This window comes from Vanellus vanellus (assembly GCF_965231255.1).
Source record: "Vanellus vanellus genome assembly, chromosome: 3".
In the NCBI taxonomy this organism is placed as follows: Eukaryota; Metazoa; Chordata; class Aves; order Charadriiformes; family Charadriidae; genus Vanellus; species Vanellus vanellus.
In genome coordinates, this window is record NC_138907.1 from 66,154,058 (window position 1) to 66,180,706 (window position 26,649).

Consider the following 26,649-nt stretch of genomic DNA (forward strand, 5'->3'; position numbering starts at 1 on the left):
GAAAATACTTAACTGCATATAGAAATTGGTTTAATCAAATGAAATTGATGGAGTTATGACATTCTCCAAGACAGACATTTTTTGATTTATCTAAAACTGAAAACTGTTTGGATATTGTTGAAGCTCTGGAATAAGCTGGAGTATGAATTTTTGGACAGGGTATTAAAACCACCCTCTGAAGAATATACAAAATGTGAAGATCCACCTATGGCAGCTGAACCTGAGATCTACAAAGAAAATAAATAATGAGAGAAAGGAATGAAGCTTTGATGGCCATAAGCAAGAATAAAGAGGTATGGGAAGAGGACAAAGCTCCATTTAGCTGAATTCTTCCACTTGAACTCAGCACAAGATTGAAGAACACTCGGCATATGCTACCAAACGGCTTAAAGTTCATTGGGTGCCACATGCAATCTGAACACGCAGGGGCAAAGGTCTGCTAAAAAGAAAATCAAGCAATGCTTCAAAAAATTGGAATCTATCGCCGATATGGGGCACCACAATGAGCACATTCACCGAATGCACTTGCATTGTCAAGTGATGACTCACTAGGACTTCAATAAAACACTGACTGGTGAAGGCATGTCCAGGGCTTTACTTTCTTATGTTTCTGCTGTGGAAGGACAAAGGACAGCTCAGGTATAGCGTGAAGTAGACTCCAGCTTCTCAACTTAAAAAGAGCTGAGAATAAATGAGATTTGCAAGGGAAGACCTTGTACCTTCTGCTTTTCTTACTGCCTACAGTTGATGAAGAAACAAAAGAAGTGCACACTAGAAAAATCAGTGTCCCAGTGAATGGAAAAATCTCACTTATCCTAATTTTTTCTATTCATTCACCAGAGATCTTCCTCTGGCATTTTAAACAAAACCTCAGTCTTCCAACTGCCATTAGTGGCGAAACATCTGTCCATGAGGGAACTCTGGGATCCACTCCGAGTAGGAAAACAACTGATTGTTTCAGACCAGGGGAAGGTCTGAAAAGACCACAGTTTAATGAGAACTGTTTTTCACTGCTGTCTCTTGACACACATGGTCGTAAGACTGTCACCTCCCACGTTAACAGATCCAGACTCCCGGAGTGAGAGGAAAAGTCTGTGAAGCCCAGCTGATGAGCCTGCTTCCCAGACTGCTGTTCCTGCGGCAGTCCATCTGTGTGCTTCTGACAGGTCAGCGGTCCACAGCAGTAACTCCCTAGGAAGAGGCCTCTCCTTTTTCTGCCCAGATGCCAAATTGCACGCCCTGGGCACATCGTGACAAAACACGTGGTCGCCTGGTTACCTTGTGAAGAGACATCACTGATGAGTACATCTATCATAGTCCCAGTTCTCTGATGCTGCAATCTTATTCTACCTTTGAGCAAGAAAGGGAGGCCTGTGGCCAAAAGACTACTCAGGTAGTCTGTGAAGAACAGAGACTCTTGGGGAGAGATGATGGCACCCACTGAAAGCAAATGTAAGAACTTCAAGAGAAAGAATGGGAGGCATGTATGTCCCCCTCCTGGAAATGACTGCAGACAGCTCTAAATTCATGGAAAGGGAAAAGGTGGCCATAGGACAAAGAGGGGAAAGCGTAGTTTGCAGATTCCCTCTTTCACCCAGTTTTATGGAAGGACTTTGGTGCCACGGGAAGTTACTGCCACCTGGCTAACCTCCCTCTGATTACAGTATGACAAACGCAAAGTCCAGATAGGCAGAAAATGTCACAACAGACACTAATGTACAGTAAAAACACTCTGTTAAAAACCCAAGCGTAACGGTGTTTACGTTCCTTTGATTCTTACCTCTAAATCATTAAAAAATAAATGTGTGTCAGCAAGATTAAAAATCATTTCTTCCATTCGCAGTCCAAGGGTCACTGCCATTGGTGGATCCTTAAAAAACAGAAAGCAAGGTTAGCTACTTAAATACTTTTAAGTTATATCAGAATTACTTTAAAAACTGCTGTACACAAGGTGTTCTGAAAAATTATCACTGCAAGAAATTTCTCTAAAATCCATTCAGTGTTAAGCTATTTTAGTACAACACCACAAGAAGAGACTGCTGAACCTGTGTGAGAACATTTGGGAAGCTGGGGATGTTGAAACATCAAATCTTTGAAAGTCAAGGCATTTGTAACCTGGCAAACTGACAAGGGAAAATCTTGTGGCCCACATGTAAACCTGCATAAAGAAAGCTGTAAACAGGGAAGGAACTTCTCACAAAAGATATATGTAAGAAAACCAATATTTATTATAATAAGAATACACAACATTTTTCATCCCTAAGCCTTTTATAAAAATATGTAAGTATCATGCCTGTCAATTTGTGGGCAGAAAAGTGCTGAGTCATGGAGCAGTAACTAATTTTTCTGACCCAACGCACTGAGTCAGCAGCAGAGGTAGGAACGAAATTACTCCATGTGACACCCAGTCCACTGCACGATTCCTCTGATCTCTTGGCTTTTCTTCCCAACTTTTGGGTGCACAGAAGTCCTCACCAAGGTCATGCTAAAGTGGACTAGGAAAGGTAGTCATCTCTACCAAATGATTGCTTTGTAAGCAATTACCCGACAACATGATAGGAATGTGTGATTTAAGAGGCCTTTTCAATTTCTAATGTCTCTGCTTTATAAAAATACAAAAAGTAGTCTGAAACTATGCCCACTTCGGCAAATTGAGTTTCACTGTGGATAAATCATGACTGCCTTGCCCATGCTTAGGCCTATCTCACTTATTTCCCACACTTTATGCTGCTCCAGTGTGTATCCTCAAACCTTGTGCTTGGTCCTTCTCCGTCTCAATATTTACCCTTCTTCCATGCAGGCACTCACTGCTGAATTGCCAGGCTCTCCTTTACAATTTTATTGCAGGTTTTCATTCAACAAACTGCCTACAAGTGTTCTTCTAAGTGTTCTTCAGCATGTCTACAATCTATGGCACCATTCTTTAGGTGGTCCACAGGAATGGGAAAACATCCGTAAGTTTGTTTGTTTTCTACAGATCATCCCTTCATTTCTTATGAAACACAGGAATCCTGTCCCTGGCTGAGATTCATTCAAAATGTTGCATCTCTTTGTAGGTCAGCTTCCACACTATCAAATCACTCTACCTCAGCAAGATACCACAAATCTACTGATCTGCAATAACAGTTTATCTGATCGCATTTAGTGTACAGTAAATGTGAGATAATTCATTTAACTTAGCTAAGCTTGCTAGGAAAGAAATTAAACAAATTTGCATTACCTTACATTTGTTTTAGAATAAGAATGCACATGCACAGTTCCTGATGCTTAGCTGACACCCGGTAACTAGTTTTATCGTTTCCTTAATCATCTGCCTGAGCTTGTGGGGTTCAGTTAACTTTTTTATGGTTAATGTACTGCAATGGACTTTTAAAACAGACGTGATCCTTTTCTCATCAAAATAAGAAAAAAAATCTATTTTTCATCATTTAAACTCTGATTGACACTAGCAAGTTTTCAGAAATCCTTTCTTAAATACCTTGAGATTAAAAGTCTAAAAGTTTACCAGCATCTGGCAAGAAAATCACACAAAACCTCAAATGATCATTTGTTAGTACTAGGATCAAAGGCTTCCCAATCAGGATCAGACATCCGCTACTCCAGGGCTTCGCAACGACAGAATAAAAGATGGCTTCTGCCCTCAAGCACTTAGAAACTAATGGTAAAATCTGAAACATAGACATATTTTGACCCTTGCTTATAAGGAAGTCAGACTTGAAGGGAAGAATAGTGCACAAGAAATTGTAATGATCCAAAGTTAGACCCAATTCTCTGGCAGTGAGACGAAATATTTTTACGTTGACCCTTGAACTGGTCTAGACCACCTTTCAGAAGTAAAAACCAAATGCAGTGCTTAGTAACATAACTTCATCCCCTACGTCTTCTGCAGTCATGTTTACTGGATCTGAAAGTCACGTGGCTGAAGGCAGCAGCAAGTGCAAAGGTCAGTTTTCCAAGGGGATGATTAAGGAACACCCGTTAACAGATTTGCAAAAACTTGTGTAAGATACTTAGAACACAAATCATCAAAATATTCTGGACTCATGAGATTCCTCATCAAGCCATAATGCCTTTATCAAGATGTCATCACATATAAACATGTGTTTCTCTCTCCTTTCTCTAGCATTTTTTCTGTGCACAGTAAATTATGACTTTTTCTTCCTAGATGCAAGATAATAAAGAGTATTTGCAATATGCTTCTTTACCTCAATCCTACTAACACTAAGGCATGTGCATAACTTTATGCACAGGTGGTAACTCATTATTATTTATGTGAGTTAAGTTATTCACTGGAGTGCTTCCAAGACTGGAATCTCAGACTTTTGATTCTCAGCCTCTTTTTCCCCCTTCCTGGGTAGAAGCAGACTTAAATGCGGAAATTTGCTATAACATATTCCATTATAATCCAATTTATTTTTGCAGAAACTACCAACTACGTATCACAATTTCCTGCCTTGCCTAGTATAGTTGAAAGACGTAAATGTGACAAAGCTTTTATGATTTTCTTATTAGTAGTATTTTTGTAACCAACTATGCCCGACTTTATTACTGTTAAAATGAGATTTCCTATGTTCCCGTTTTGACAAAGGAATGTGTAGGATATTGCTAGGTACTACACGTAAAATAAAAGAAAGCAAAGAGAATTCATTTCAGCTTAGCATGAAATCAGTCTCGGATCCCCCCATAACAACTTCTGCTAAGAAGAATCACTGGAATTGAATTCTCAATTCATGTCTCAAGACATGAACAATTCTTCCTTTAATAAATTGGCCAAAACTTGCACTGCAACTGTTTAACAAGGATTAAACATCACGTTCCAGCTCTCGCCATGTTAAGTTCATTCCTTAACATACAAAACCAGACAGAGAAAGTGGATTTGCCAGGGTCTTGTGGTTTTATAATGTTTGCACAATGTGGAGGAACATCCCACTCATCGTTTTACTGTCTTTCAACTTGAAACAGAAGTTGCAGACTGACTCAAGTGGCACAAAAAACTGAGTGTTGAAAAGAAAGCAAGAAACGTGCAGCTGATACAGATTTGAGCACAGCAAATTGAGAAACTGAATAAAAGGCAAACTGAACTTCTGCCAAAATGGTATTTTGTGCTACTCTGCACAAGCATACACAAAAGAGGAAACAACAATAACAAGAAAAAATCTGGAAGTTTTCCCCAGATAATTTGCAGCATAAAGAAGCACAACTCTGGCCCTGATTTTAGCCAGATATCATCAGCGTACAAAAGAGTCAAGACCAACTACAGCATTTCTGTATACCAAGATACAAATGACTTTAGTTACGTTAGGACGAAGGCACTAAACTGGAGCCAGACTGTCTGTCTGTGGACTGCTGTACTAGACTGGTCCATCCACTGGAATGCCTCCTGGGAGACCAGGTAAAAATATCATGGGAGGACCAATATTTAAATGTTTTGATCAAGAGAATAGTGACTGGAGTAAAGTACCAAAAGCTCAGTGTCCGTTAGTGGAAGAAAACTACTTAATATTGTCTTGGAAGATCAGGTTTTAGCACAAGATGTTCAAAATAATTTAATTTCATGGAAAAATAATATAAACACACTATTTTTTTTTAATAAAATCTCAGAAAACAGATAAATAGACTGTCAGCTAGATTCATTGAGACAGGAATTTGTATGCACGAAGCATTAAAAATAAGCAAGAAAACAGGCAAAATATATGGATAACATTGTAAGAATAAATTTTCAATGGGTGGCTGTCCAGAACTGACTTACAACAAAATTGACCTCTGGAAAAATGGAAATCCTTAAGTTAAGTACCAATAGTATGAGCTTAAAGACACTTCTCTACATTATGTAGTAATCTCAGATTTAATTTCAGCTCTCAGTCTCTCATAGGGGACAATTGTTCCCAGGAGAGCTTCATGGGTGGCAATGGAAGAAGAGAATACATCTCTTCTTAATAGCCATATCTTGTGGCTGATGAAGGAAAACTCGTGTACTCCATAGGGAGTTTCTGTTCTACGCTCTCCAGAAGGTAGTAGGACACTGGACTCAGCAGTCTCAGACAATGAAGGAGTGAATGGAGAGGACAACTGGAGGTCATGATAGATACACTATTAATACAGGCAGACAAAAGCGTATTTGTGAGTGAATTTGGGAATGTCATCATGGGTGTTAATGGTGACAAAAGTTTCTCTGTTTAATGACGGTATGAACAGACAGTGAGCAATAAAAAACTTTTGAGCCCTTCCCAGAGAATTGTATGAGGCTAATGTGGCTTCCCCGACAACTTTCTGTCATTGGCAATGCTATAAAAAATATCTAAATGTGATCATCACATGTGGATTTGTTTTGATTTTTGCACTTGGAAATCACATTCTCCCCCTTCTACGGTCACAAGAGACGTTCATTCTTTTTTAACCATTTGCACCTTGAGTCACAGCATTTATTGGGGCATCCTCACCCTCTGGATTGACCTGGGAGTAATGAATGAAATATAAATGCTCAGAGGTAGACAAAACGCCAGCTTAATCAGCCTTAAATCAGCAAGAATAACTGGAATGCTATGGAACAAAGAATACACGCTGTTCACAGGGAATAAGAATGTACCTCATAAACTTTTAACAGATGATGACATCTCCTAACACATGTCCTGTCACATCAACAAATCCTCACTTAAGAGCTCAGCATTGTAGAAAACTGTATCTGCCAACTGGTGCTCAGCTGCAAAAACCATCATCAGCTACACAAGTCATAACATAACAGCTCAAATGCCAATGCTCATAATTTGCTACTGCAGTAAATAATTAAAAATAGAAATGTATTAGTTTTATGAAGTACACACCAGATGAGCAAACGAGCTGAACAAGAGGTACTCTTACTGCTGGGAGGCAGCACCGTTTCCCTGAAGCCTAACAGAGGTGTAGTGTAGTTTTTATTCTCTTTTTATGTTAGCTCTGACCAGCCCAATAAAATAACCACTACACCAAAAGTCAGACAGAAACACCCACAGGTAGAAAACAGCAAGCCACAGAATATTCCTCTGGGTAAGTTTTATATTTTAAATATCAAAGGGATGCATTGACCAACCTCTGGCCAAATCTCTTCCACTTCAGTGGAGTTTCAAGCTATACTCTACTGGTGCCCAGATAAGAAGCAGAAATTTGCCCTGTGCTTTAAATGAGATGCTTACAGCTGCATCCAACAAGTTAAATCTTCCAGCAAATCACTAGTTTTGTTTTTAACATGGTTATTATAACAGCCCTATATAATTCTGAAATCAAATAAGTATCACACCATACAAAGTGTTGGACAAGTATACACCAAGGAGTGTTCATTCTCAACTTCAGAAATCCTCAGGCATAATTCAGAAATCTGTTTTCTCTTGACAAATATATGATCTGAAACTTGTCTACTGGATCCAGGCCTTCCCACATGATCTCTGCCAAGAAATGCCCCCATTGCCTATCACAGAATCACAGGATGGTCAGGGTTGGAAGGGACCTCTCGAGATCATCTAGTCCAACCCCCCGGCCAGGGCAGGGTCGCCTACAGCAGGCGATGTTCGTTTGCTTTTCCTTTTTCTCTTCTACTCCAACCACTTATTAAACTGTAGAAATCTTTGGAAAGAGAACCTTTTGTCTCCTTATACCACTGCACCTCTCAAGCGCTCCTGTACTCATACACTGGTCCCTCTGCCCGGCCATAACAGCGTGACGGCCACCTCTGCATGCTGCACCTCCCCTCGCTGCAGTCCCTGCACAGCCTGAATCGCAGCAGAGCAGAGAGATTAAAAGACTAATTTCTGAATGTTTTGTTTTCACCTGGTTACTGCAAGAAATAAGGTAAAGAGCTAGTAGAAAAGAGGAATGAAAGTTGACATGTCAAGGCGTAGATGGGAAAGAACGGAAGGTGAATATCCCTGCCTGTCTGTATATTCACACTAGCTCTAAACCCAGCATCCCACCTCTAGGAAGTATGAAGTGAGCACACTTGGTATAAGAAGATTCCTTCCCTTACAGCAATGTTCACATTAAAGACTCACTAATCTCATTTAGAATATTTCAATATGGGGGAAAGGGAAAACTATGCTTTTCCTGTGATTGTTTTTTTTTTTTGTGCTTTCTTTTTTGGGAGTAACCTGATTATGTTATACAAAATGGGCTCACAAAATACATATGGAAGGGCACAGTATGCACAGCTGAGCACCTGTGTGACAATACACACCTTTATTTTTTAAAATCAGATAGCAATTAAGTAATTTAGTATCACCATTATTTTACACAACTCGGATTTTTTTTCGTTGTGAAGTTACAGTTTTATATCACCTTTCCAGGATAAACATCTTTCCCAACACTTTGGAAAGACGTATGTGCTCACAAGACTTCCTCTGAGAACCTCACAATTCATGGACTATTTATTCTCATAGCAACCCAATTCTCATAACAATCCAGACTTCAGTCTGGATTAAGACCTTGTTTACAGATGAAAATCATACACGGAAAAGATAAGGGCCACATCTGCTAAAGAGGTCACGCTCCAGAGACTGACTGAGGTCCAGCTGTGCTATCTTTCCCTTCTCCCGTGGCTAACCTCTTAGGCACTTAGGCTCAGACACATCCCGTCTTAAATTTAGGCAACACTTCTATGACATGCAAAAGTTAAAGCCTACTCATGATAAGCTCTCCCTGTATTCCCTTTCCTACTGCTCTAGCCTCCTTGCAGTCAACAATACATGGATTTGAGTTTCATTGGCAATTACTTATTACCTTCCCAATGAGTTCTCTATAAATATGGCAAAGGTAGTCACTGCACGAAGGAAAAAGTCTACTACTTTTATTTTATAGTCTCTGGAAAGGAACATATTTCCCTATTTGTATGGATGCCACCTATCAGAACAACAGAAAAAGGAATTTACTTAAGAATTCCTCTCCTTTTGCTTTACGGTTGTTCATGACATTTGTTTACTGATGCTGACCTCAGCAGTATAACTACATTAATTTCACTTGCCTTTGAGATACTCTTGGTTTATACAAGGCAACTTTATCTGCTGTCAGTACTTCTGGCTGTTAATATGGCATTACTGTTTCTAAAGACTATGTATGGAGAGCCAACTATAGCAGCAGATGTGCTCTTTAAGAGCAACGGTACTAGGATTTTTTCAAATATCCCTACTTATAACAAAGTGAGAAACCAAGAGGAATTACATTTCTGTTGTTGCCTCTAAGACAGTTTTCAGAGTTATTCCTAGATGTTTGTGAGCTACAAAATGGGTTCTGATTTGTAAAACTTTGTATTAAATTTGACTTAGACTTTATTCATATATTATGTGAGATGGAATACGAGTTGCAAACATCCTAAGGGCACAATCAAAAAAGGATGAAAGGAATGACTACATCATTGGGGCAATTCGGTAAGTTCTGTGGCAGTCTATGGGCTACACTCAAAAGTGATACAAATGTTCAAGTTCAGCTAGGTTTCTCTCATCTTTTGATAACTATAAGTCAGAAATGGTTCTGACAAAGTCGTTGTTACAGTGTTTGAAAAAAAGGAAAAGAGGCGTTTTTGACAGAATACTGAAATGTGCACCGATTTGGCACCGTGAAGCTGCAAAACAAGCACGGCTGTTTTTTTACAAGACATTAATAACTCCCCTTATCTTAGGATTCCAAAAATTCAGATTTTTGTCTGAGCCTGTGAGTTTTCATATTAGCTTTCTTTTTTTCATAACCACAAACAGCTGTCTCAAAACACAGAGGACTGGCCCATCAGTGGTTATAATCCACAGGTCAGGCTTTCGACTTTTCCAACACGCTGGCTGGGGAGGTGCGTGTGGAAAGCATTTCTCTAATGTACCGTTTCTCACATCCTTTCCTTGAGCATCTCATTCTGGCTGGAATAAAGAGGCAGGCAACTTACGCTTCGTCTGACACAGTATGGACATAGTTATGTTCTTAAAAAGAAATACCTTCGCATTAATTACGTCCAAATGGCACAACACTAGAAAACCTACATCCACATATGTGCATACCAACATTTTCCCTGTCCGTTTTCTTCCCTTCCATTCATTTGCCCTAATTTTTTGATTTATCCAGGCCTTTAGCTCTACCCCTCCCAGCAGTCCACTCCTGCCGCTCCACACTGGTCTTCCCACCAGTCCCTTCTGCCCTTGCTCGAGCACCCCGGGCTCCCACCGCCACCCCGGTGGGGCTGCTGTTGAGCAGCCAGGGGAGCTCCTGCAGGCTGCCACTGCCTCTCTCTGCCTCCCTCGCTCTTCCTCCTGCTCTCCTGCTTGCTGCTCCGTGACCTGAACTCCTTTTGGATCTTGTCGGAGGGGAGAGAATGTGTACAACTGTCTGCTTGGGAGAGGGATTCACTCCCCGGCATTACTCACCCCAGAGCCAGCCAAGGGAACCAAAGATTCAACGGAAAAGCTGGGGAGTCAAAGAATAACATCTGCAGCTGGCGCTGAAGCAGGTCTGTCTCTTACTTGCTCATTCTGATTCATCGATTTTCCTGTAAATTCACCCATTGCTCCAGTTTATTTCTTATTTCTTCCTCTGTGCATCCAAATAATTATTTCCATTTGCCCATTCTCTCTATTATCTCCCTGCAACGTCTCTTCCAACGTACCTCAGCAACTCATCCTTGTTCCTCTATAAATTCTTCCCTCATTTGCAGCATCTGCTTCAGCACTGCCTCATATATTGTGCTTAGGGTCTGTGTCTCATTTCTCTCCTTGACTTTTTCACATTAACCCTCTGAAAACGGGGTTCAATGTACACTTCCCTTCTACCTTGACCCAAGCCACGACGAACACGGAAGGTGAAAACCACGTATGTGTGCAGGCCAGATAGCTCTGATACAGTGAATCAATGCAGAATTCATGGTTCACATACCTTGCCATACTTCTGTGCGTAGGATCCTGTGAGCAGCGAATGAAAAACTATGATTGTTTCATCCAAATCCCAAACAAATACACGCTGAAAAAAGAAGTGGGGACAGTATTGTTAAACAAATAACATCAAAGTCCCACCACCATCCCACCCAGCAGGCTAAAAGTCAACTCAGTCCTAAAGTTCAACTAATCGCTTAACCAAGCAGGTTTTCTCTGAAAAACAACAACAGCGTATCGTGCATGGTAAAAAGTCGGAAGGAGAGTAACTTTTGAACTCTTCAAACATTTCTTATTTGTCCCCTAAAAAGCTTTTCAAATCAGCTACATAACACAGATTTCAGAATCGTCATGGGGGTCAAATATAATTGATAACTTAAGGATAAACAGCACCGTCACATATTTCTCTGCAGGTCTTACTGATGCCAGGTTCTTCTTTATTTCTCCTGCACAGCTAAAGTTAAGTCTTGGGTAGAAGCGCTATGTGCCACATACAATGTCATGAAGAATTTAAATAATGTTGTAGAATAAAATGGGTAATTCTAACTTGAAAAACAAAAGAAACTCCTTATATTGATAAGGCGGTTGAGTTCGTTTTCACTGGTAAACAATAAGAGAAACAGGAAAACTTAAATACAAAAAATTAACAGTATTTTTACTGGAAAAATTAAGTCCTTTGAAAAACAAAAAATGTAGGACAGTTTCTGTATAAAAGCAATGGCATTTACATCCAGTGCCCAGCGCTGCAGCCCACCTTGCCGCCACCCCAGGAGCAACTGTGTGTGGCCAGCCCAGTCCCAGCAAGAGTCTTGTCTTCTGCTAAACCCAGAGCTGGTCAGTGATGGCAGAGCAGTGGGGCTGGCGGGGGCTGCTCCCTCCCAGTGCCAGTCCGGTGGCAGCAGGGGACGCACCACACCGCCGGGCAGCACGTTCCCCTGGTGCCAGAGCTGGAGTGTTTCACGCACACACACAGGCGTCCCGCTTCCTTCTCCTCCTCCTCGGCACTGTAAGGCAGCGCACTGCTAACACAGGAGGTACTATGACTATAATTACTCCTTTGCTAAGAGGTCACCTGTGTTTTAAATCGTCACCCCATATATTAGGCAGATATATTTCTTCACTAAGGCACTGATCTTGCACATACTTAAGTACAGCCATAACTTCACTGATGTAAGCTGCCTCACTGAAATCCGCTGACATTACTTACAAGCACAAGGACAAACCTGTGCATAAATATTTGAAAGGCTATGGCCAGATGATCCTGCATATTTACACTGCCTTCATAAATACAGGTAATTAAGCTGAGCAATATATTTGACATTTCCTATTCTGCCTAACTCGGTCATACAGAAGAGTAATGTCTCATTGTACGTGTATGTTAAAATAGCAACTAATATCTGTTATATCCAGTTAGTGAGACTGAGTCCATGATGTTTTCTAAAACGCTTTAAGCTATTTCCACAGCTGTAGTTTTCAGAATTTACTTTTCATCAGAAGAAACCTCCACATTACCATTCATCAATTACTGCAGGCATACCTCCAAGTCACTGTCCGGAGGGGGTGATGGATTATTCTTCCGCCCTCTACCCCGAGACTTTGACCCAGAACTCCTACATGTTCTCTCATCAAGATCTTTGATTGGTGTGGAGGGGCTCTGCACTGTGTCAAACTCCCCTGTAAAGTCAACCATTCATGGCAAAATTAGTGCTGGATTTTTAAATAAAAAAACCTTTTTTTCTCATAGCTAGACACGTCGGTATGAAAACTCAACCACAAGATGCACCTAAAAAAGTTGCATAAAATGAGCGATAACATGGTTTGTCTTATGTAGATGGAATCTGCAGATGCCACATACCCTTTTGACTTTACCAAGGAAACATTATAAACCTTAACAGAATAAGAGAAAGATTAAAATGACACGTATGCATGTGCATATATACAAATACACATAAGCACATGCAAAATATTGATATATCCAAGGAACACATATTTTAAAAGTCATACTAATGACTTCCCATACCATGAAGTGCCTTTTGGTTCAAGTAGTTAATTTCCCATGTTTGGAGTTCAGCTAGACTTATTTCCAAGTCCTGAGCTACTTTTACCAGAACACCCTTTGGCACTCGTCCATGCACCAGAAGAGACAGTCAGCTTCCTTCTTCATCTCCTCCTCCCAGGTCACCTGCTCGTTAGTAGAGTTCACTTTTTTTTTTAACCTTACCTCTGCCCATAAATTGTCAGAGGAAAGTAGTAACGTTAAATGCAATTTTCCAGTTACTACCAGAAAGAGAGTGAAGTCATACTTGTTGTATTCTGACCATCTTTCTCTAAGTATCAGCTATTTTCTGCTGCCAGAGAGATGTGCTGAAAGGACCTTTGATCTGGCATGGCATAGTTGCTCTTAACACTCAGGCCTATCCCTGACTTACGCATTTAATCTACTTTGCCTCTGCTGGTAACAAAGGGCTTTAGAGGTGACCACAAACCAGTAACTACGTAAGAAGACAGAGTGAAGAAGGTATCTCCAGGAAGTATGGCGTAGAACTTCCCTTTACAAAGTACTTTTGTACCACAGCTCAGTAAACTGAGAAAATATCCTGTTCTTCATAACAAGTACCTTCAGTGTCCCTTTAAAACTTCGAGCAATAAATGCAGTTTGGCTAGGGTCCCGAGTGCTAAATGACATAAATCCTCCTTCATCACCTATCCGATTAATGATTCGATTTTTCTCCATTGAAGAAGGAAAGGGTATAGCTTAGATCTGACATTTGCTACAGAGTTTGATTCGAGAGAGTCCTTGTGCTGCAAGTAATTGTGTGTTTCTGGGCCACTTTGGTAATCTTTGTTAAAAGTGCTCATGGTGGCACATCTGCAGAATAAATAACACTTGGTACAAATGTTTTGCAAGAATAATCTATGATGCATCTGATTGTGGGCTGGAACCTCAACACTATTCATTTTTACAAAGGAGCATCACTAAGGTCACCAAAGTACACCAGGTAACAGGGAAACTGGGCAGCAGATCAAGGAGAGTGATTTTGCTGCTCTGTTAAGAACTTGCGAGACCACATCTGGAAAAATGTCTACTTTTGCGTCCCCAAATACAAGAGAGATATTGACAAACTGGAATTAGCCCAGGTGATGGTTACTAAGGCAGTTAAGGGGCTGAGCACATAGGAGGAAAGGCTGAGTGACTTTTCACAGTATACAGAGAAAGGACACGAAACAACAGACAGAAATCACAGCAAGGGATATTCCTGTTAGATAAAAGATAAAAATCCTATACTGTGAGACTGGTCAGGTGCTGGGACAGGTCCCCAGAGTGGCTGGGCATTCTCCACCCTTGCAGGTACTCAAAACTCAATTGGACACAGCCCTTAGCAGCATGATCTAATTTGGCTTGTCCATGATAGGGTGGATGAAAAGACCCGCAGAGGTCCCTTTCAATGTGAATGATTGAATGTTTCTGTGATCTGCCCTGAGTCATTCGCCTCATTCTCCCGTCACAACAAAGAAGAAAACAATTCTAGTCTAGCAAGATCTAAGAAGAAAATAGAGACTGCAGTCTCAATTAAGAGTCTGTGCACAATGTAACACAATAGTTAAATTCTTAAGCTCTTCCATCATTTATTTATACCTTACAGTGAATGACATACAGAAGATTATTAAAATAAATACACTAGGATGATATATTTATATATCTTGACTGGAAGAATACTGTTGTATTTTTTGGAAGAATAAGATTTAAGCCCATAACGTCACATTCCTGAATGGGAGCTCTAGACATTGTGAGAAAAGAATTCAAGACTTAAAGAAAGGTGAGAACAAGAAGAAAGTTAGTTCTCAAGCCTATTGGTTAGGATGTTTACCTGGAGAAGGACATATCTAGGTTCCACTGCCTTCTCCAGGGCACACAGGTTTATTTGACTGAATGACTGATATATATATGAAGTATAAAGACGTATTTTCATAATGCAGAATCCACATCCCTGTACCCCCAAATGGAAGGTGAAGAATCCTCCATGAAACAGGTGGAAATCAAATATGTCTCTCTCACTTCCTGAGAAAGTACTCAAATTATTCTGCTGTTGCCTGGAAGAAGGTACTACTACTGTTTTCTCAAACTAGGTGATAACTACTTCAATGTCACAAAACCAATGTGCTTCTCTCTGTGAGCAGGACAGAGCCAAATTTTCAGGCAGCAGCTAAGAAGAGATTTTCAGAACTGCAATTTGAGAATTTATTGCAGATATCATTTTGGATAGGACTGTCCTGATTTGGATAGGGATAATATGCATTCTATAGTAGTTTCTCCTTTGGCTGAAACTCTTATTTGCCAAGAGATAACGGGAAAATGGAGCAGCAATAATAATATCTAATGAATAATGTTCCTATGCTGTTTTTACTTTGTCCCTTCAGAACGGAGAGAGTTCTTGTTGACTAATCATTTCTATTCCCAGCATGGTGTTGATGTCAGTGAGGACACTGCAGGCAGTGGAGTGATCAATAAGGTCATATTATCTTAGTTCTTTCCCCATAAGAAGAACAGCAAAATATACTTTGGTAAATGTACAAATGTACAAAAAGATGCTTCACAGCCAGAATCCTCATACAGAAAAAATCTACACTGGCTTCAAAAGAAGTTCTGAGTGTGCAAGAGTTCTTTATGAGAAAATAATTTCCTTGATTTTTCTGACAGAGTGGAAAAATATCCCAAAACAAAACCCCAGAAATGAAAAGGCAAAAATTAAATAAGTGAAGATGAATGTTTATGTTCTTACCACAAAAGTCTTCATATTTATAATATTTCAACTTTTTACAACAAAATAAAGACTCATTTCTATAGTAATGTATTAAAACATCTGTTCTCAATGACTGTGTTTACTCTAATCCAGCAAAAATAAAATATAAAAAAAGCCCTGTTCTAAATCTCCTCTGAAAGTATCCAACAACCGAAGTAAATAACTTCAATTTTCGTTTAGCATTAGCCATTACCAGTTGCTCCAGGCTTCTGCTTGGGTCAATGCTGTACATGATAGTATAATTATCTGTTAATCAGTACTGTAACTAATCACTGTACCTTGTAACTTCTGGGTATTTAAAGCCAACTTTATTTCATTACGTTAATCTCTAAATCAGAATGAGCAGCTGTCTCTTACTTGAACGCAAGGTATGCATCTATTTTAGAACTGCAGAAGTCAGTAGTGCATGTTTTTTTGAACAACTGTAGGCTTAATTGCTTGATTTGCTTTTTACCACCAGCAGGCTGTCGGCAAAGGAGCAACTGCATTTTCTTATCCTCTATTTGCTTTAGAAATGAGGTCAATGCTGATAAAAGGAAAACTTATTAAAAATTCAGCCATGCAACATAAAAGAATGTGAGAAATTCTAGTACCAGAATACTGTAAACCTTACCCTCATGAGAAGTTCCTACTGCAGCTCTTATTAGACAGAAATTTTTATTGCAATGTTTTAAATTTTTCAGCTTTTCCAATATTCAACATGTCTAATAAATATACTTCATAGCCTCCTCCCACTGGAACTATGAGCAGCTTCAGAGATCCAATAAAGCAAGAAGAAAATGTTAAAACCAGAACATGGAACAACCACTTCATCACAGATGTTCATACACATACTCATACACTGGTTCATGTCCGGCATGAAGCCTTCCACGCCGTGGAGACCTGGCAGCAGGTCCAGTTAGAGGACAGGGAGTTACAGCACCACCACTACAAATGGAGGTGGTCTTTCATATACAGAACATTGTTTTCCACCTCAAGTTTGATGTGAAAATCGCCTCCTCCCTGTTAATCATAGAATCATAGAATGGTTTAGGTTGGAAGAGACCTTGAAGATCATCGAGTTCCAACCCCCCTGCCATAAGCAGGGGCACCTCCCACTAGACCAGATTGCTCAAAGCCCCATCCAGCCTGGCCTTAAATGTCTCCAGGGATGGCGCCTCCACAACTTCCCTGGGCAACTTGTTCCAGTGCCTCATCACCCTCAAAGTGAAAAGTTTCTTCCTAACATCTAATCTAAATCTACCTTCTTTCACTTTGAAGCCATTCCCCCTTGTCCAATCAACCATTGTGCCACTCAAGCAGGAGAAAAGAGGTGTGGGCAGTCTGCATACAGACCTAATGCCATCTTCTGGAGAAGCTGCAAAGAGTAACTTCACCGTGGCTACCAAATTAGGAGAGACCAAGCTCTGCGGCATCCCAGTAACTGAATTGGAGCTAATATCCTACGAGTGATTCACCTTGCCTAACTCTGGACATATGAAAGTGAGATGCCTAAACATGAAGCTTTTACCCAGGCTCCCTACAGAACTTTATCCACCCTAATGGATAAAGTACCCAATGAATATACTCAAATGTACTCATTTTCTGAGGCAGAATCCCTTAAGGATTCTCCTGACTTACCCCAATATGAGATTAAGTGCCCCTGGAGATACCTATTTGTCTCAGAGATACTCAGTGGTAATGAGTGCATTTGAAAAATCTTAATTTAGAGCAGGCACAACACAAACACATAAGAGAAGTCCACGGGGCAGGTAAGGAGGTGAGTCTTACACCAATGTGGAATAGACAAACTTCTGAGCCCCTTCATACTCTCCTTATGGATTGACTTTTGTTGCATATTCTTAGCGGAAAGAGCAGCCAGAAGATGGCTTCAACATCACAAACCTCTTTTTTTTCTGCCTTGTAATGTGTTATTGCTTGTTATGAATAGCAGAAAGAGTAAAGTCTTTTTCACTTTTCATCTCATTTTCTTTACTTGGTCAATAAATAAAGCTGTAACTGATATTAACTCTTGATCTGATGAGGCTTTATTATGAAAACAAGAAATCCTGTATGTGTGGAGAGTACTAGAGGCTTTGATTAGTTATTTGAATTAATAGCTAGCAGAGAAGGCAGAAGAGTGAAGTGCCTTGCTTTGCTGAGTCTTAAGTTTTAGTTGGAGAAAGCCTTAAGGACCGAGCGATAAAGGCCTGTTAGACGGCAAGTGAACACGGGAAGTGCTGAAGCTCTGCAGCAGGATCTACCATATCTGAAGTGATGTCCAAGACACTGCACCTCTCTGATGCAAATTTATTTTTACAGTGACACAGAAGGCATGTCATGTATTCTCAAAGTGGGTGTTGCACTCTCAGCAGAGGGTCGCATGATCAGCGCAACACTTCACAGAAATAAGGAGCGCGTGGGCAGATTTGGAAGTTCAGATGCACAACCTACTGAACAGGAAAACAAGTTCATATGCTTAAACAATCCACAAACAAGAAAAATCCTTACTGTTTCATAGATGTGAAGCCTTCGATATTTTTTCAACCTGTTCAAGCTATGTAAGATCCCTTTTCTTTGTCAATACTATTCCATACTAAGGGAGTTTGTAATACATGGTAAATTTATACAGCATTTCTAGGAAACGCAGATGCAAAAGGGAGAGACGGTATGGGAAACACTGTCTGATTTTCTCTAATAAGAATATGGAGGAATAACAAAGGAAGAAGGAAGAGTACACAGGGGACACACAATTATCAAAACATCACTTGTGAGTACTCTTCACACTCTTTTAAAAATACTTCTCGTATGAATTGTGTCTGTTACGGATGTCCCGCAACTGTTGAAATTTCACTTGATTTCAAGTTACCTTTTAGCTTCGTCTTCCTAAATTTGCATTCTGAGGCTACTGAATAACTTTTTACACTTTCACCAAAAACCAAGGGAATGTGTATCTCCCCCAATCCATTTCATACCATACTACAAACACACACATACATACACACACACGCACACACTTACTTTAAGAATAAGCCTGAGGAAAACAGTTGGTAAGGAGAAATATAAACTCGTGCAATTAAAATTCCATTTTTTAAAGTAAATTTAAGCAGCTTATGTGAAGAATGAGGCCTTGCTTATACTTTTCCACACAGTATTACCCATCCTTTGTACAAAGTCATTATAATAATACATTGGTTTGTCTCCTATACTTTTCGGTGAGATGTTGCAGTTGTTAGGATAAGAATGAGGAAGATTTATGCAATGAGTTGATTTTGTGATTAAAGCCCATTTCCCCCCTATTCAGAGCCTAATCCAAACCCCAGTTTGTTAGTCTTTTTATAACTGCTCACAGCCTGTGGGTAAGGCAGATGCTACCCAGGCTGCGTGAGTGAAGCCAGTGTCCCTGGAAGAGGTGGCTCTAAGAGCGCAGAGCCAGGCAGATGGCACTTGATAACCTCTCCCATAGACGCTACGCACAGCCTTAGTGGACTTCTTAGGTTACGAATATATGACATGATACTGAGCTAGATCTTTAAGAACTTCGTATATAATAGAAACAATACAGGAAAGTGAGTGTGAAAAAGCAGGCTTTGTTCAGCCAGTAAGGATACCATACTCCTCTGACTGTGGCTGTGAATTCCTCAACTAGCCCACCAAGATATTCATTTCTGCACTATACTATGCATAATTTCAAATACACCATTTTAACTTTACTTTAGTCCCATTTATCTTAAATGCGGGAAAATAAATTGGTGAGATGTTCAGGAACTTAGAAATCTAGCATCAAAAAACAAAAGCGAAAGAAATCCATATTAACAATTGTTAATTGTTAATTTTTAACCTCACAGACTGCCCAGGGAGGTTGTGGAGTCCCCTTCTCTGGAGATTTTCAAGACCCACCTGGATGCAGTCCTGAGTAATGTGCTCCGGGCAATCCTGCTTTAGCAGGGGAGTTGGACTAGATGATCTCTAGAGGTCCCTTCCAACTCTGAAAATTCTGTGATTCTGTGATTCTGTGATTGTGCTTGCAGAACACAGAATGGAGCAGGTAAATGACTGTGAACTGGGTTATAAGGACAATGAGAAAAAATGAAGAGCTGCCACTACCCTAGGAATACATCTGCGTAAGAAAATATTGTGCTGTAGGAGATGTGCACAAGGGGGCAGAGTTGGGCAGGCAAATTGAGTCTCCTCGTGTCTCCCGAGAACTTTCTCTTTGCGCCTTCAACTACTTCAATGCTATTTTTTTTAAAGAGATTTAGGCTAATAACAGATTGCTCTATCCTTAGTTACCAAAATTAGTGAATTGGCGAGCACAGCTTGGCTACATTTTAATAAAGCCCATGTACTCTTGCTAGCATGATTGGGGCATACTTAAATGAACAACAATATCTTGTTTTAAATTCTTTACAGCAATGCTTCAGAACATGTAGGTGGATACAGGAATGTTCCACTGTCAGTAACAGGAGAGCTCATTGAATTTTTATTTCAAAATTTACTAAAGTTTTGTTTCCGTACGGTTGTTTCCAGTACTAACAGGTCCCTACCAGCCTGTTGTAACTTTTTTTCAGGCCTTCTTCCACAGACAACCATCTCAGTCTCAAAGAGCTTTATTTAACTGACAAACAAACTAGACAGGTTTCCTAACCAAACAAACAAACAACAAACAGCTTATTTTGGCTGGTTTGCATGATAAAGTTTTCTGAAAGGCATGAGCTTAAAATGTCAATACTGAAAGAAGGTGGATATGGAAATCTTGCATAATACAAGTATAGAATAAAATACGAAAATTGTTTTCACCTGAATGTAGATCTGTACCTGGTTGACTAGTCAGGCCAGGAAGAGAGTCCTGTAACTGGTACGTTGACGATGATGAAGTGCCATCAGCCGTGTTGTTTGAGGTCATATATGCACCATATGTTGATGCTGAGTAATACTGTGCATATTGGTTTTGGCCGAAAGCTGTGTATGATGGATAATCCTAAAACAGCAAATGCAGTAGAGTATTAATTAAGTAGAGTAACGAGTGATTTTTCCATTAAGTATTTCTAAGTGTTCAATCATATGACTTTTGCAAGAGTTTTGGGGGTTTAGTTTAGATTTTTTTTAATTTAAGGACATTTAACTTTTTTTTAATTTAAAGATATTTTCTAAAAGACTACAGGGAGGTTGCTGAAGTATTTAAGTGCCAAAAGATGCAACTAGGCTTCCACTGGGATTTTGATCGTTTTCCACAGAAAATACCATTGAACCACAGTGTGTTTAATTCAACATAACAGATCTAAATTAAAATAACATGCTATCATTGGAGTGATATAAATCCAAATCCTTTTGCAACTGACAAATAAAAATTAATAATATTCATAATATTCATACCTGTTGTGAACTACTGAAATTTGTAGAATTTGAAACAGAATTGTTTGCATAAATAGTGGACGATGGTGTAAAACTAGAACCTAAAATTAAAAAATACAATTAACCATGAGAAAATACTTGGGAATCAAAATAAAATACTGAATACAATATTCCATGTTAAGATATAGACAAATCAGAAGAACAAACAACTTTTATTTTCTGTTTAAACAATAAAAAATTGGAATGAAACTTTAAAAGAAATGAAATGCTACTTCCACGCGTACAGGCATACATTCCTCTTCACACCACGCAAGGAAGGTATTGGCAGTAAGTCATTACACCGATCGAGAAAGCATTTTTCAATGTATTGCAGTGTCTCACCTCTCCTCAAATATTGTTTTTCTCTTTTGCCTTCATTTCTAAGTTCTAACACTTTAGTGCATGTTCACTTACACAGCAAAAAACTTTTCAAAGAGTATTTTAATGATCCAGGTGTCTTTAATCGATCTGTAATGAGGCATGTCCTTCTTTTCAATGTCAGATGATTCATATTGTAATTTGTAATATTTAAAAGATTAGCCGTTGTGTAAGAAGCTTAAAAAATTATCCAAATAAAACAGGTTATCAATGATCAGAGGGTAATAAGTGAATTAATAATTGAATAATAAATGAATGAATAAATATGAATTAAGGAGAAATTCTAACAAATTACATTAATTCAAAGAGAAACAAGTATCAAATGATGTCATACTCAGAAACACGGAAACAAGGAAAAGTGACTTGTGTAGTTTAACAAATACAACAAATGCTTCCAGTCCCGCCATGTGATTTCACCCCATAAAAAAAATGAAGGTGCAAATAGGGACTGCATTGCACGACCAGATCTAAATTAACAGGTAACCAAAATGGATACATATATGGATATTAGTACTGGAAAACACCGTTGGCTTTAAATTTTAAAGGTAAACGTAGCTGCGAACGATAAGCGTACTTGCTGGAGTTCACAAAAAGTAACGGACAGTGTATCATAAATATGAGGGAAGAGGGGGCCGTCGGCAGCGGCGGGACGGGATGAGCCCTGACGGTGGTGGCTACTCACCTGGCATCTGGTAAGAGTAGGGTGTTTGGCCTGGCTGCGGGGTGGAAAACCCTGGGCTGTAACTGAGGCACCCGCTCTGCAGCGGTGATTGGGTCTGCGAGAGCCCACTTTCCGTCTTGATGCCTGGCAACATTACACCCAAATCTGTATAAGAAATTAATTTGCAACCGATTCTTTAAAATATTTTCTTACGGTTGGGAAAACAAAAAAGAAAGCAAAAACCGGTCACATCGGCATTGCTCTAACTTCTACGTAAGGCGAAGTAATAAGAGGTCAAATACCGTAAGTGGGTAAGCTGTACGGCTGTCCTGTCTGTGAGTAGGCTGTATAGACCGCTGGTTGCTGCATTCCTGAATACTGGGTTTGTCCGGCATAGGCAGACATTGTTTGAGCTGCTGGTGTAGAAAGAATGTGTGGATAGGGCCTAAATATCAGGAAAAATAGCATTACTGTGGCAACAAATACTTTGTATGTTGATTCAAGCAAGAAAGTAAAGAAAAAGGTTTAAAGATGTCCAAAGGCAGTTCATTATTCTGCCAACTGTTCCTCTTCTGGGATTTATTCCATCCCCCACTGAAATAAGCTGAAAACCACCCCGGCTCACGTTCCCCGGGGCACGGTGAATATTTTGTGCTGTCCCATCCCTACAATTTAATTATCAAGCTACTGTGTCCAGCTCTAGGTGGACTGTGCCACCGCTATACGGCTTTATCTGGATTTGCTCCCTTCGAGCGAAGAGCAGCCTGCTTAAAGCAGAAAAGCTTTTTTAATCCAGTGGAGGCAAACTTGGACTGGAAGAATAAAGGAAATAGAGAGGTGAACGTTAAAGCTACTACATTATGTCCTCTGTGTATGGTTCTGCTTCAGCAGACATCTAGCCTCTGGCTTCAGCGGGAGATGGATTGTGCCCGTTGAGAGCAGCATGAAAAATATTGACAGCGATACTTTGGTAACCAGATGGGCTTTAAATGTTTGGAAAATATGGGCTAGGGAAATAGAATGGAAATAAAAATGGCCCTTTATTTATGAATACAGGGCTTTTATAGAGAGATTGAATAAAATCAGGTTTAAAATTTTTGCCCTCCAGAGTTGCAAAAACATACAGAGAAACATTTGTCTTGGATTGTTTTGTAAGTCAAATAAGACTTTATGGACCAAGAGTTGAATAAACACACTCTGCAGAATTACACTAACTGAAACCTGGCCATTAAAAGCCATGACTAAATTTCAGATTCTAATTTTTTTTTATTTTTTCTTTCTAATTAGTTCAGTACAGTTGGCAGCAGTTACTATCAGAAAAGGATTACTCATTAATTTAGATGCCAATAAATTGTAACAGTAGATTAAAAATTCTATTAAACCTTGTAATGTATTTGGCCAAAAGTATCTGATACAGTTTGCCAAAACCTGTTTTAAGTGGAATGAGGGCTGTTCTTATTTCAGGCACCTACTTTCTCTATCAATAAATTTTGGCTATCGTGATATGAATGCAAATTTGTTACAGAAACTTGAAAAAGCCTAATCAGCTACATGATCAATGTTTTCTCTGTATCAAAGTCACATAAGTAGTTGTGTCAAATACATGGAAACAAATAGATGGCATATTGGAATCAAGCACCCTCGTGCACAACACTGATTGTAGCACAAGCAAACTAATATCCTGCCAACTGCAGCAGTTTCATATAATATCTTTGGTGCTTTTTCCTAAAGTTTCCACTTCTGGATTCATGTGATTGCCCAAGAGTCTGTTTTCCTCAAAAAAAAAGTGAAGGAAATTTTCAGTTCCTAACAACACCCACTGGCTTAAAAATAAATTAAAAAAAAAAAAAGAGAGAGATTAAAAGCTAATCCAATTTATTTAATTTTTAAATCTTATGATATTGGAGAAGGAGCAGGAAAGGGTGGTTCATGACTATGGAACGTTTGGAAGCGTTTGGCAATGCTGGTGCTGGGAGGGTCTGTGAAAGTGTTACCCCTCAGTACGCATCTTGCACGTGCAATTGTGGTTTCTAAATACAAACTGTCTTCTTCAAAATATGTCTGTATGCATTGCCACCACTGTTAAGATGCTGATGTCTGAGAATGTAATAGTCCGATTTTTTCCTTCTGTTGTGTGCAGATATTCAAGGGTATTTCTCGTGCAGCAGTACCGCACAGAGCAGGACCTTACTCCGCAGCCACATGAGGAAAAAAAAAACTTGGAGGGAGCACTATAATGGAGTCAGTACTGAGGTTAAAGTATTTTCTTTTCTCTCTGTTTCTTCTGCTGATGAACCCTTGTTCGCAACAAACCACAGAACTGCCTACAGCCAAGGTCAATTCCCTATAAAAGACTAGAAGAGGTGCAGACACTAACTTGGAGGGATATATTTGCGGAGAGTACTGGTGCGCTGATCTTGGGCTGTAGCCACTACTTGTTATTACTGCAAAACAGAAAACAAGAGTACAGCAGTTAGAATTATCATGAGACTAATACAGCCAAACAGTCTGAATACTAATGAAGCAACATTAGCCGAGAAGCTTATTGAAATGGACAGCTCTTCAGCAAAGTAAATGTCACCTGAACTGCAACGTCTTCATACAAAAATCAAAAAACTCCCAAATAATTCATCAGAACAGAACTCTTCAGTTGGTGTGGGGGTGTCATGTTTTTTTCAGCTTGACTGACATGTTTCTGAGTGTATTGCAGAGGTATATATTTCATACATTATCTGTGATCCACACACCATAGAGCTTTCAAATTTGCAAGTTGTATTAAAATTGGTAGTTAAAAAGAACCTTAGGATTTAATGTATGGTACTGCACAGGATTGCAATAACATACAAATACTTTTAAAGTCTCATATTAACAAGGTTCATTTTAATACCGGGTAGGAAAAATACTTCTTATATTGGTGTGGTTAATTTTAGCAGCTTAGGTGATGGAAGATACCAGACTGACTACTAGACAACAAATACCATTCCTTATCAACAGGCCAATTAGAACTTCGCCACTAAGAATAATATTTTTATTTCCAAAGTAAGCATAAGCAGTCCTGTCCAGTGGCCATCGAAATTGTGTATGTCTGTACTATTCACAGCTGCATTGTTCCAAGCAAGCTGACAGAACAATAGTCATATCCCATTAACATTTCATTCAGAAGCGGTGCTCACATTGGATTAATTCCAAGTGTTTGGAAGTTTCTTTTTTCCTTCAGCCATCTGTCTTGACTAAGACAGATGTATTCCAAATATATGTACTCTAAAGTGTTGAACCAATCCCTTCAGAGCAAATCCATACTGGGCAAACATACAGAGTGTCTTTATTAGGCCATCTGCTGTTCATTCACTTTTCAAAAGATTAAAGTAGTACACAACGAAGCACTGGAATGTCTTTAGTCTAATCAATCATAGTTGTACTTCAAAGTGTACCCTCTTCCTGAGTTGTTCGTAATGGTAGGAGAAATGAACTTTCAGAATTATATAAGTGACAAATAGGTTTAGGTTCCTAACTATTTTATGAAACATGATATATTTCTACAACCAGGCCTAATTAACATCTTTGAGATCTATTGCTTTGAACGTACGCAGAACTTCATCTTTTTAAAGCCAGTTTAAACACATTTAGAACATGTAAGACTTAAAAGGAAAATACAGTAGAAGAAAAACAATTTGCTGCTTTTTTAAATGTGCAGTTGAGTATGGCCTGAAAATAAAGAAGAATTGGATAATAATTTTTGGAACGTGTGCCACCAGATTTCATAAAGGAGTTGCTGACTGAAAAGATATCAAGGCTTTGTCTGTGATGGAAATCTGCTGAGTTTGATTTTGTATGGATAATCTTTTTGTTGTTGTTGAGAACACCTTTCCGTGGTTTAAGCTCAACCCGCAGAGTGATCCACTAGGTGTGTGTACAGCTATTCCCAGAGTTAGATGAACCTATAGCTGTATATATCAACATAATCAGTCAATAGAACTCTACAGTTGCTTAAGGCTTGAAGAGTAATTAGTGTTCCCTGTGGTACCCCTATGACCTTTCTAAAGACAAGCAATAGCTAAGAGAGTGACCTTCCTGATTCTCAGGGCAAGGAACTTTTGTGATCCCTTATCAGCTTATTGGATCTTTTTTGCCTGTACTGCTCCACTTTTTGTCTGACCATTTGCTGGATGACAGCTCACTTGATTAATCAGTTCGGTAAGAGCACATTTACCATTCCACCACACCTGATGTAAACTACAAAAAATGAACGATTGTTCTTTTGAATCACTTAAGCTATCAAAACTTAATGCTTTTCAGCAAAAACTGTCCTGCCTGCTTTTTTTATTCTTCCTCCATATACCTTATTTCACAAATTCAGACAAGAAAATAAAATACTTTTTTTTTTTTTTTTTTACCCCTGATGATACTACTGGTTGCAGGGAAGACAGACAAAAAGAGGCAAGTGCCCCCAAAGTAAATCGTGTACCTTTCAACCTAAAAAGTCTCTTCCTTTCACTCTTTCTCTGGTAGCTCGTCCCATTGATTTGTGCACTACATTTTAGACTGTGAGATGTTTAAGAAACAC

At 39.3% G+C, this 26,649-nt stretch overlaps 1 protein-coding gene across 4 annotated transcripts in view; it reads right to left on the reverse strand.

Moving 5' to 3' along the window:
* Positions 1-26,649, reverse strand: part of EYA4 (EYA transcriptional coactivator and phosphatase 4) — a 159,798-nt gene that overhangs the window by 14,197 nt on the left and 118,952 nt on the right. For 3 of the 4 annotated variants that reach the window (XM_082481523.1, XM_082481520.1, XM_082481521.1), the window contains exons 7-14: positions 24,463-24,529; positions 22,388-22,530; positions 22,107-22,250; positions 21,029-21,108; positions 20,453-20,633; positions 12,409-12,545; positions 10,876-10,959; positions 1,781-1,870 (exon numbers count right to left, since the gene is read on the reverse strand). In XM_082481523.1, the coding sequence (XP_082337649.1) occupies positions 1,781-1,870; positions 10,876-10,959; positions 12,409-12,545; positions 20,453-20,633; positions 21,029-21,108; positions 22,107-22,250; positions 22,388-22,530; positions 24,463-24,529 (926 nt within the window). The remainder of the gene's footprint in view (positions 1-1,780; positions 1,871-10,875; positions 10,960-12,408; positions 12,546-20,452; positions 20,634-21,028; positions 21,109-22,106; positions 22,251-22,387; positions 22,531-24,462; positions 24,530-26,649) is intronic. The other variant, XM_082481522.1, reaches the window with a different exon arrangement.